The sequence below is a fragment of the Sminthopsis crassicaudata genome, chromosome 1 (genome assembly GCF_048593235.1).
Source record: "Sminthopsis crassicaudata isolate SCR6 chromosome 1, ASM4859323v1, whole genome shotgun sequence".
Taxonomy (NCBI): domain Eukaryota; kingdom Metazoa; phylum Chordata; class Mammalia; order Dasyuromorphia; family Dasyuridae; genus Sminthopsis; species Sminthopsis crassicaudata.
The window spans coordinates 276,417,552-276,430,238 of record NC_133617.1 but is presented as its reverse complement, the minus strand read 5'-3'; the positions used below and the strand labels follow the sequence as shown (position 1 = coordinate 276,430,238).

The following is a 12,687-nucleotide window of genomic DNA, read 5'->3' as shown; positions in this document are numbered from 1 at the left end:
TTTATACATTTTCTCTTCCTCCTCGTTATCTCTCATCTGACCTATACAATCAGTTGCTAAATTTTACAGTTTCTACCTTCAAAACATCTCTTATACCAATCCTTCCTTCAAATTATAAAGCTACTATCTTAATTCATATCTTCATCATGTCTCATTTAGATTATTCTAGAATCCTCCAAATTGTTCTCCTACCTCAAGTCTCCACTTCATCCTAGAGACTATTAACAAAGTACTATTTCTTAGGCACAATACTGACTATGTGATTCTGACTCTACTAATGCCAATTGCTTCATATTGCCTCTAGAATAACATATCATCTCCTATGTTTAGCTTTTACACCTTTATATAATGAAATTATATTGCCTTCAAATTCTGAATTCCTTCCATTCATGTTTGATTGACCCTCAGAAATAACTTTAGCTTTAAATTTCTTTGCTTCCTAAGAGAATGTTCATCTCTGTTCTCTGAATAATGGATAAAGCTGTTCACTAAAGTAGTAGAGATTTTTTTTTTAAGTTTAAACTATTTAATGGGAAAATCCTTTTGCCAAGCAAATGATCATTCTCTGATTTTATATATTTCAAAAATTCTTATTCATGATATAAAATATTGGTTTTATATAGAAATTCATAATATAAACTATTTATGCTGAAAAAGTAAAATATCTATGTATTTATTCATAATATAAAATATTTATTTTCAAAATGGCAAATAGGATGGCAACAAGTAAGTGACATAATATAATGTAAGTATTCAAACAAGCTTTGTTTCTCTCCCCTAGCTCCTTGCCCCCCACTTCCCCATAATACTTGAGTATTTATTCCAAAGGGACTCTAACATGGCTACTAGGATGCTAGTAGGTACAGTGTTTTAAACTGTTTACCTTTCACAGTTATTGAGTTGCTGTTGTTTGTTCTTCATTCTTAAAGAGCATAAATAACATCACAAGGGTAATGTCATGATTTGTGCATAAATTGGATTTAAGTGAAGCAGAGTTGTGCAAGTCATGAGCCCCACTCTCTCCTTCAAAGTCATCAAATTCAATACCTATACAAAAGTCAAGACAAGGGTGATGGCCCAGGATTGAGTGGATGATCTTGGCCTTTCTCAATTAAGAGTTTCTTGATTCACTGATAAAGATAATTCTGGTTATTATGTCTAAAGTAAAAATAGGTGAAAAGACATATTAAAAACAAAAAGGGAATATCTTCCTAAAATGGGCTTTTCTGGTGTGTATGGATTAAATAGCTGGAGTATTATAGGGCAATATGAAATAGAAGATGGTTGAATCTATGAACTAATAAAAAAAGGGGGAAAGATATGTGACAGACTACAATCACACTTAACCTGAGAACAGTTCTTTCAGTAAGAGAAGGCAGAAATACTTCAAAATGCTGCCAACTATTTAGCCTCCTGGATGCAGAATTGTAAAATATGCAAATAGAATGTACCTTCAGAGCCAATGGGTCAAATCCTTAGTGAAAAGCAAAGCTCTGATCCTTCGCCAATGTTACCCAGCCACCAAAAATGGGTCTGGACATGAGAACAATAGGATCTCATGCATTTTATGGTCCGTAGCAAGTCACCTGTTCTTGGCCCCAAGCTGCTATAATGCTATAAATGACAAGTTTTCATATCACAGTTTTTATCTAAGGTAGACAGAAGTTTCTCCCTCTTCTACTCCATTGCCCAAGCAGTTTATTCAAATGACAATACAAAAGGATAATGATATTTCAACTTCTTTTAAAAATTCCTTTCCATACATTAATTGTTCATAAAACCTCAGGATTAAAATAGTACCAGATTTTTTTAAGGCTTCATCTATGTTTTAATTAAATAGTCTTCCAGATTATCTTCTTTCGCATAAAATTCACTTTATTCCAAATTGCAACATATTTGGTCTCCAAGAAAGAAAGACTTAACCATAATAATACTTAAATTGAAAGATCAAGAATGATACGATTCTGAATAAATCAGAAGTAATGGTATTAAAGATGCCATTATACAAAGATATTTAAGAGCCTATAAACATAATTAATTAATATTAAACTTCAAAAGTTGACCCCTTTACTTAAAAAAAGAAAAGAATGTCTTGTTATTATTGTGAAATGGAACCAAATTGTCTATGTAAAATGGGCTTTTCTGGTGTATATGGATTAAATAGCTGGAATATTATAGGGCAATATGAAATAGAAGAAGTTTGAATCTATGAACTAATAAAAAAGGGGGAAAGATGTGAGAGACTACAATCACTCTCTTTTTTCATCTTTCTACCTCTTTTCATCTTTCATGAGGAATATTGCTCTATTGTGAAATCTTTCTATACCAACTTTATCTTTCAGGAAAGATCTTAATATTTAATTCAACAAAATATTATCTAATATGTAATATATAGGAATGTGCTTGTGTGTGAGTGAGTGAGTGTGTGTGTGTGTGTGTGTGTGTGTGTGTGTGTGTATTGAAGACTGAGCATAATTTACTCTGGATCTTAGCAATTTTACATTCCTCAGTCATGGATCCATAAGCAACTTCCATAATAGTGGACTGCAAAAACAGAGTTCAGAAAGCATTACATGTTCTTTGGAAGGTTACATAACAGTATAGACTGGGGAAGACTGAGAAGGAAGGTTCAGAAAGACTCACAGTGTGTAAACAAGGAACTAAAGCCATAGTTAAGACGTGAGAATATTGTTCCTGAAAGTAAGTCCAGAAGGAGAAAGGTAAGATAATTAGAAGACATCATTAATAAAAATTCCAGACCAAATCTCAAGTCTAGGGTACCTATCTAAGTAGGTGCTGGGCAAGTAACAATTAGAGGCTCATGTGATTAAACAATAAGTGGTTCTCAGATACAGAAAATCGAGATGGTATGGTTATATACTATAATATGTGAGAGAATTAGTATGTTTAGCAGGAACTCAAATTGCAGGGAATAATGTAACTTTGGACATAGAGTAAAGAGCAGACAATTTAGTTACTGGCAAATAGAGGCACAAATCAGAACTTAATAAAACCAACAAGGTTTGGGACATGACAAGAATCCAGACAGAGAAAATTGAGGTACAAAACAGAATCACAAAGAAATTGGAAATACAAGTTAGAAACCCAGTTGTTTAGCATTTCTAAATTCAGGATTACAGCAGCAGGAAAACTAACAATACCGAGACCATAATCTGCTAACCCATAGCTTCTTATATTCATTCTGCTTAGAAATAAAATTTATCTTAATTGAGAGAGGAAACAGAGCCAAACCTATATATATGAGAAAGAAAGAGAACCAGTTAAAAGATTTAAACTAGAGCAGGGAGTTAAAGTAAGCCTCTATAGAAGCTGAAGTAGGAGGTATGAAATTTTTTTAAAAGGCCAAAAAATGGCTTATTTTGTAGATTAAATAGAAAATACATTGGCCTAATTTATTTCCAAATTTCCATTAAGGAATAATTTAACCATGAATTTTGAGGTATTCAACATCAGCAAACTTTGGTTAAGTACTAAGAACATGTATTAAATTACACATAATATGTATACTATATATAAATCTTTATAATTTTTGTGGATGGTTTAATAAAATTTTGCCTTGTTTTTAAGTCTATAAGCCCTGCATATGTATTTTTAGTTAGTCCAAATATAACATTATGCATAATGCCTCTTTCCCATAATTCCTAGTCTTCTCTGTATTCTGCTATATATGTTCTTGAACCACTCTGTCTCAGTTAAAATTTCCTGCTAAACCATTTCCAAAACACTCTCATTTCTTCTAATTACATTAAAGCTCTACAAATGCCAATATTCAAGTCACACCATATACTATAGTTTCTTTGTTGTTTAATCAATCTTTTACTAACAAAATATACCTCCTGTATGTGTCTAATCCCAGGATGACACACGGTCCTGTCAATGTCATTTATCTCTTCACCTCAAAAACAATTTTTATAGTTCTCCTTTTCTCTTTTATTGTTCAAAGGTTTATAATAAGACCATATGTGTTCTATAACAAGGATTTTGGTAGAATGCACTTTATTTTTCTCACTGTTTAAAAAGAAGATGAGAAGTATGAATACTTATTCCTCTTTAAATATTTAATTCACATATAAATATATCTACATTGGCATCCTCCCTGCAATCTCCATCATATACTTTGGGATTTCCTTTGTGGCTCAGTTTCACTATTTTGAGACACTGGGTGGTTAAAATTTCTAGGCATTGTTTTGTTAATTTGAAGTTAGGCTATTAATTTTTTAAAATTTTGTTTTCATTTAATAATGTATAGCAGGTTCTGTTTTTTTAATCTTTTTTTTTTTTTTTTTGAAATTTCCTTTTGTGGTAGTCACCTTGTTCTTTTTTTTATTATTATTATTATTTTGGTAATGTAGTTTCTCCCATTTTTTAAACCAAATTAGCTGATTTTTATTTTGTTAATCTTTTCAAAATCTAGTTTTCAGTAGTATTTATCACTTGTTTTATTTATCATTTGTCCTCGAACTTTCTAGATTATATCTATCTATGTTACTCCAAAATCCCTCCTCCCATCAGTTTAAGTGGTCTTAACCTTCCAGAACATTATATATATGTATATGTATATGTATGCTCCCTGTTAGAGAATATTATGCTTTCTTGGGAAGTATAGTCTACTGTACTCAATCTACCTGATATGCTTCTAAACTCTTTGAACCCAAATACCCATTATGAGGTTGTTGCCTCTTACAGTTGACATATACTAATCCCTCTCCCACTCCACTTAAGGAAGAGGCTTTAATGGCACACTTTCATTTGTCCTTTTAGAATATGGCCTGATTTCCATTTTCTCTCTCTCCATCCTACTGCTTCTAACCTACTTCCCTACAACTTCCCATACTTGATAAGAAAGTGAATAACTCTTCCTTCTTGGCTAACCCCTAGAGTGAGTAGAATGCATCTACTGCTGCTCTTTGCTTTTTCTATTTTTTCCTGGAAGGAAAATACCTGTGATATTTAAATTACATCTACATCCTACTTTCAAGGTTATTTGAAATCAATTCCATAGAATTCATGTGTTCTTTTAAAATCAATATATTTTAGATCTCTTCTGCCAAGTTCCTGTCTACTTAAACAATTGTTTTGGGTTACAGATCTCTTACTCCTTTTATCAGGGCTTCTATTACTCAAAGAGACTATCTAACATATTTCATAAGTTATCCAGTCTATTCATTTCCTTCATTATTTCTGTACTGAGAGTTCTGATTTATTATATAATTTCCTTTATAATATCTTTTAAAAATATTTAATTTTTAATTTTGAACTATTGTATAGTGGTTTTGATTTTGCTCTTAATACGTGATATAGGATAAATTCACAGAGTTCTTTTTTTTACTGGACATTTTTCGTTCATAGTATATTTATCATGTGGCAACTAGGGAATAGTTAATAGAGTTGTGGGTCTGAAGCATGAAAATTTGTGTTTGAATCCAGCCTTTTACGCAAGCTGTATAACTCTGGACAAGTTTACTTAATCTCTTTCTGCTTCAGTTTCTTCATCCAGGTAATGGTAACTACCTCTCAGAGTTATGTGAGGAAAAACTAGATATCTTTAAATAGTTTTGCAAACCTCAAAGTGCTGTTATTACGTGCTTTGTAAAGATAATTTTGGCAGGATTATAACTAATGCTTTGGTAGAAGAAAAAAGACCAAAAGCATAAGACAATGAGGTCCTGAACCAAGATGGTGGTTAGATAAGTAAACAAGAAATAGATTCAAAAGTTGCCATGGGAGTAAAATAGACAGAAGTAATTGATTGAATATGGGGAAAGTATATAAGGGAAGAGTAAAGGATGATTTGATATTATGGTAGGAGAGATAATAACTTCAGTTTTGGAAATTTTTCATTTCCTATGCCAATGGGACACTGAAGTAGATAGGTTATTTAGGTAATTATAGCCTAGAATTACATTTCTATAAAGAGATTAGGGTTGTAAATTAAAATTTGTGAAAATGTAAATCTGAATAAGGATAATTGAATGAAATAGAATAGATAAGATCATCAGAGATAAGGAAGTCTGGAGGGGAAAACTTAGTAGGCAGGAAATTAATGATGTTACAGCAAAGAAGAGAGGAAGCAGACAGGTATCAGTCAGGTATGTAATGAGGGGGGGAAAGAGAGAGAGAGAAAGAGAAAAGGGGAAGAGAGAGAGAGAGGAAGAGGGAGAGAGAGAAAAAAAGATAGAGAAATGGGGGGAGAGTGAGACAGTGACAGAGGGGGGAGGGAAGGAGAAAGAAAGAGAAAGAGGAGGGAGGAAAGGAGAGGGGAAGAAGGGGGAGAGAGAGAGAGAGAGAGAGAGAGAGAGAGAGAGAGAGAGAGAGAGAGAGAGAGAGAGAGAGAGAGAGAGGAAGCAAAGGAGGAGGGAGAGAGGGAGAGAGAGAATAAGGAAGAGAAGAGATACTATAATGATTTGATTAGATAATAGGGTCAAATGAAAGGTTTTGTTATTGTTTTTTAGTTTTTTGTTTTGTTTTGTTTTGTTTTTTTAAGAATGGGAAAATCCTGATATAGTGGTGTGTGCCTATAATCTCTACTACTAGAAGAGGCTGAACCTGGGGAATCATTTGAACTTCATAGTTCTAAGCTGCAATAAGTATGGCTAAAGGCAATTAGATATCTGCCTTAAGTCTAATGCCAATATGGTAAACCCTTAGGAATATAGGGCCATTAGCCTGCTTCTAGAGGAATGAACCAGCTGAGGGGCAAAATGGAGCAAATTAAATTTCTGTATGATTAATTCTGGATGCTACATTCTAGCCTAGTTGAGATAGAAAATACTTGCCAAAAAAATAAATTCTGTGCATAGGAATCTGATGATGTTTGAAGAAAACTGGAAAAAGAGCTAGTTGAAAAAGAGAGACTAAAGAGAAGAGACAAGCAATCAAGAATGGTGATATGTTCAAAATATGATCAATCCTAGGAACACTGAGGTGGAATAGAGGATAAAGTACTAGACCTGGAGTCAGGACAAATCATATTTCCCGAGTTCCTCTTGCCTTACTTACTAGCTATGTGATTCTAGGTAAATTATTCTACCCTGTTTACCTCAGTTTCCTCTTCTATAAAATGAGCTGGAGAAGGAAATAGCAAACTGCTCCAGTACTTTTGTCCAGAAAACCCCAAATGGAACCAAGAAGAGTTGGCCATAACTGTATAACAACAATATGGCCAACCTATGAAACATAACGGAACAATAGATGTATATTTGGGATATGAGAAACTTAATGAGTATGGAGACTTAATTAATTTAAGAGAAATCAATTCAGCAAATAATTATTAAAGTACCAATTCTAGTAATAACACTGGGACCACTAAAGTACCCAAGTTTGAAAGCAGAGCTTGGAACAGAAAGTAAAATACTGACAAAGCAAATATGAATCCCATAACAAAGGTGGAAAGAGTGACTTTGGAGATAGTGCTAAGAGTCAATAGACCTAGAATATGCAATATAAATAGATGGAGTGAACCTCCAAGAAAAAGAGTTTGTTAAATGATGGCAGAAGAAGGCTGCACTGTGTGGCATAGGCAATAGGGCAAACTATTTCTTCTCTTGATCTGATGTGTTGGGGGAGGGTCATCTAGCACTAAAAAAGGATGACCAGGGATCCTTTCTTCAGAGGAAGGTGGGGTCCTGTGAGCACAAGAAAAGAAAAAGAATGTGAGAGGAGGCTAGGGTGAAGGAAAATTATTAATGATGGCTTGATGGTTTCCAAAGGTGACATTGACAAGTAGGTGGTACCGTGGATGGAACAACAGGCTTGGAATGAATAAGACTTGGAATCATGAGTTCAAATATGACCTTAGATACCTATAAGTCATTTACGCTTGTTTGCCTCAGTTCCTCATCTGTAAAATGAAACAGGGAAGGAAATGACAAATCAATCTAGAATCAGACACAATTGAACAACAAAGGTGAGGGTGAAGTAGGACAAAGGTAGAGAGGTATCAGACTGGAGATCTAGATAAGGTCTGGATCAGGTTTTAGGGGAGAGAGTTTTTCCAATGCCATCTTCAACTTGCCAAGACAAGTGGTCATCCAAGTTAAATACCTCCAGTAATGAGTAGCAGTCTTTGTATAATCATTTCTTCCTGCCATCCTCAAGAAACCCAATATGAGAGTACCAGTGCCAAGAAAAGTACAGAAAAAAAATGTGCTCCAATAGCATTAAATGATTTAAAAACTTTTAATTATGTTAACTTTAGCAATTATTATATGGATGACTGAAAGATAAATATTGGAGATATCAAAATTTTATAAATTCCAGAAGAGTATATATTATATCAAAATTATACAATATGACAATTATGGATGGAAAGTCAAGTTAGGCATATGCCAAAACACTCTATTAAAAAGTCATTAATAATGGTAGTCATCTCTGAATTTTTTATTTTGTATTAAAGCATTTCTGCCCAACAATATAGTCCAGTAATTCTTAGAGACTGCCTTGTTATATCCCAGGGCACTGCCAGTCATTTCAAGGGAATCACAAATTATCTCCCCAGGGGTCCTAAAACCAAAATCCATTGAAATTCAATTCAATTTTCAAAATAAACATGCTGTTTAGCATTTTAATTATAGTAGTTAGCAAGTATATAGTGTTTTAAGGTATGCAAAGAATTTTAGAAATATTATCTAATTTTATCCTCACAACAACCCCAGAAGGTAGGTGCTATTATTAGTCCCCATTATACTAATGAGGGTAAACAGAGGTTGGGTGACCACAGGCAGGATTCAAAAGCTTATCTTTCTAACTCTAAGTGTAGTGCTCTAACCATTACACCAACCAGCTGCCTCATAGGAAAAAAGGATTTAGTTGGAAAACTGTAAAAAAAAAAAAATAAAGAGAGAGATCACAATGCCAAAAAAGGTTAAAAATTATTAATGCTTTTGCTCTACTATGAATATTAGTTAGGAAAATTACTGCTTATTCTAGAAAAATTCCCATACTCTAAGGGATTCAATATTCTACCTTTGATATTCTTATAAATTATGACAATATTCTGATTTTTTTATTAAATTAGACTTATTTATAATAGCCCCAAAATGAAAACAAGGATTAAGTATAATAGTGTCTCTGAAATTCTCAATATTAAAATATATAGAGAACTGTGAACCTTTGTCTTCCAAATCCAAGCAAATGACTATAAAATAGTAGTTAAGAAATAAAGGGAGAGCCTGATCAATGTTACTGGCAAAAGGAAAATCACTTCAGTACTCAGGGGCTTTGATTGAGTACTAGATAAGGATCTCAACAACACAAACAGCATTTTATCAACTGTTTTTCCTTGCACCAAAGACTTAGTAACTGGACTATAAGCTAGTATTATTTTTGCTCTCATTTCTGTGATTCTGGGAAGTGTAATTCTATCACTTTGAAAGTCAAGTTCAGGTTTTATTGAAATTGTTACAAGAAGATCATGTTTCAGATATTCTTCTTTCTAACAGAGTTTTTTTTTTTCTTCTGAAGATTCTAAAGTAAATTATCAACCCCAGAAAGATGATCATTTTATCAAGTCCATCCAGACTAAGAGAAATTTTCATAATATGGGTGAAGAAAATGAGAAGAAAGGTAAAATGATACTATGGATAAGCTCATAAGATCAAAGAATTTAGAGCTGGAATGTATTTTTGAGATCATCTGGGTAAAATGAGATATTTGGTGAAGGATTTTGATGCACCATTATTTCAATTAACAAATCAAGTGCTCACTTTGTAGTTAGAATCACATGTTGAATGATGAAAAACAGACACTTAAGCATATAATTACAATTACCTCATTACATTAGTATGTCCCAATTTTATATACTAAATACTGTAATCATCCCTAGGACTGACTACTATCTACATTTGTGACTTATCTTTATAACAGATTTTTTTAAAAGAATGAAAACTATCTTCACTTTATTTTTAAAATATAAAATTCTGAGAGAATAAATAACAGAATACAAAATTGCTTTCTTCTTTAGATAAAACAAAGCTGATCTTTAGATGTAACTTATATACTAGTCCAGTGAAAGAATCTATTCAAATACTCTGTTTTAAAATCATATATACGAAATAATGCATTATTAGACTAAAGGCAAAGACATGAATTACAACTGCATCAATAACTCCCTCACAGTTGTGTTTTCAATTGTTACCTCTTCCAAGGGGATGAAATGAAGACAATAACTGGACCTGCATCCTCCTGGTCAAATAGTAATGCAGGTTAGCTGGAATTATGCTGGGGTTTTTGTTGTTGTTGTTGTTCTGTTTTGTTTTTGTTTTATTCCAAAGAGAGAAATGACAATGAATAACTTGGGCTTAAAGTGGTATTCTCCTTTCTTTAAATCTTAATAATGTTATGTCCAAATATACCTTACTGCAGTTCTGGACCTTATGATAACTTAAACAAAATTAAAAGATAGCTCCTTCACTTTTAAAACTCCTCCTGTCAGTCTTAAAAGGGGATGCGGTGGGGTACCATTGATCATAGAATCCTTTAAGATTATAGGTTTGGAGCCTGAAGGGATTTTTAAGTCATTGGATTCTAGTCTAACTCATCTTATAAATGAAGAAACTGAGGTCCAAAGAGGGGGAAATCACCTTCCCAGGATCGAATCACCAATTCCCCTGAAATCTGCATTCATATTCCTGCAGCTCACATTAGTTTGAATTCAGTCACTGAGAACAGCTCTACTCTCCATTATTACCAGGGCACACGCCTCCCCTGCTGCCGGCTTCTGCTTCCTTTTCAGATGCAGCAGAGATGCTGCGGGAGGTGAGAGCATTAAATTTGGTTAGAGGGACCAACCATCCTCCCCATTTCTTTCCCAGGAGTGTGCCTGGAGCCCGGCCGCTGTAGTCTAAGACTTACCAAAAGAGTGGGGAAAGAGTGTTGGATATTCCCGCCACGGCCTTCTCTCCCTCCATCCCCGCCCCCCCCCCCCAAAAAAAAAACACCCAACAACAACAACAAACACAGAATGACTTAGGGACTGCAGTCTCCAAAGCTATCTCCCCACCCACCCCTAGTGTCCTGGCAACGGATGGGACGCTTTCGTTCGCTTGATTCCCTCTGTATCTCACACCAACAGGCGCTCTCTCTCTGCCTGGACTCATAGTTCTGGCCAGTGGCTTTCTATATCCTTTTTTTCTCGTTAGCCAGAAGTGCGTTGCCCAGTGCTTTTCTCTCCAGGTACGTACACACACACACACACACACACACACACACACACACACACACAATTTGAGATTCAGTAGAATATCTTCTCTCCCCGACCCGGCCCACCTTGGTCCCCCGACTAGAGCGAGAATATTTTCTTTTAAAGCCACCCCCACCTCATAATGCTAAGTGGTATTTTCTCCAGTTCTCGCTCCAGCCACCTCCGCACCTCCCTTCAAAATCCAACAAATCCAGAGAGTTTTGAATGTAGGGAAGGAGCGTGTGCATTATATTAGGAGCACAACAAGAGTATGCATGTGTGTGTTTTGTGTGTGTTCGGACGGAGGGTAGGGGAGATAGTGCCCATTTGTGAGGGTACCTGTGTTTGTGATTGGGAGACAAGAAGAGGATAATAGCGAATAAAACAGCTTGGCATACCACCAAGACGAATGCAACTTCCTCTGGCCCGTTCCCCGTGCCCTGAAGGCAAAACCCAGACTATCCCACCGGCCTGGGGGCGTCTCTAGCCAAGGTAACCCCAGAGCAATCTCCCACCCACCCCGACACTCCAGCTCGCATCCTCAGCACAGGGATGTTTCTGAGCAAAATGCTTTGGTACCCTGCAATGGCTGGGGCGCCCCCTTCTGCCAGGTCCTTCTCCCTCCTACTCTTCCCAGATGTCCATTTGTGTTTCTTTTTTATGTCCCTTCAATAGCCCGAAGATGAATCCTCCAGCCCCCTAGCCAGAAAGCCTTACCTCAAACAGGGGACCTATTTTGTTCTTCTCCAGGTAAGCTTGGATCCTCGTTTGCTGATGAGACGCCATGGAAAGCGCCTGGACTGGGAGGGTTTCACGCCTCTCCCGGGTGCCTGGATCTCTCTCCCTCCCCAGATCCCCCGAGATTGCTCAGGATCCGACTAGGCTCCGGCTCCGGTACCCTACTAGGGCACTGCCGAGCTCACTCTAGCACTGCTTCTCTGTCTCACCCAGCCCAGCAGACGCCGGCGCCCGCCCTTTCCAGCGCAGCCGGGCTGCCGGCTGGCGGGGCGGGGAGAAGAAACAGGAGGAGAGGAGGAAAGGAGGGAGACACACGGAACGCGGGGAGGAGCGTGGGTAGAGGAGAAGGGGGGGTGGAGATGGGGTGGGGGGAAAGCAGGAAGTCCCGGGAATGATGCTAACTCCAGCAACTCAGTTTACAAGGGAACAATTCATTCATTTCATTCCGCTCCTGATTCTTTTCCCTAAACGCACACCCTGAGAGGACAGGCAATTAAAAAGAGGGATTTCTTCACTTTTGAGGAGGGGGAGGGATATTCGATGGAGGGAGTGAAAGGAAAAAGAGAGGGAGCTTAGGGAGAAGCGGTACGCCGTATATTGGACCACATGGAGCTCATAGAGTGGAAAGCTGAGTGACCCAGGGTTCCTGTTAGCCGTGGTGGAGTGGCTGAACAGCAGGTACTAAAAACAATCATAAGCTACACTTTGCAAATCTAAACCAACATTCATTTCAAATGCCCGGCTCGAAT

The 12,687-nt window shown here is 36.3% G+C and overlaps 1 protein-coding gene across 5 annotated transcripts in view; it reads right to left on the bottom strand.

Annotated features, from left to right (window-relative positions):
* Positions 1 to 12,226, bottom strand: part of C1H8orf34 (chromosome 1 C8orf34 homolog) — a 391,674-nt gene extending 379,448 nt beyond the window's left edge. For 2 of the 5 annotated variants that reach the window (XM_074278841.1, XM_074278850.1), the window contains exon 1: positions 11,918 to 12,224. In XM_074278841.1, the coding sequence (XP_074134942.1) occupies positions 11,918 to 11,986 (69 nt within the window). In that variant the 5' untranslated portion in view covers positions 11,987 to 12,224. Of the gene's footprint in view, positions 1 to 10,872; positions 10,922 to 11,917 lie in introns of those variants that run through there. The other 3 variants (XM_074278849.1, XM_074278851.1, XM_074278845.1) reach the window with 3 other exon arrangements.
* Between the last annotated feature and the right edge of the window lie 461 nt (positions 12,227 to 12,687).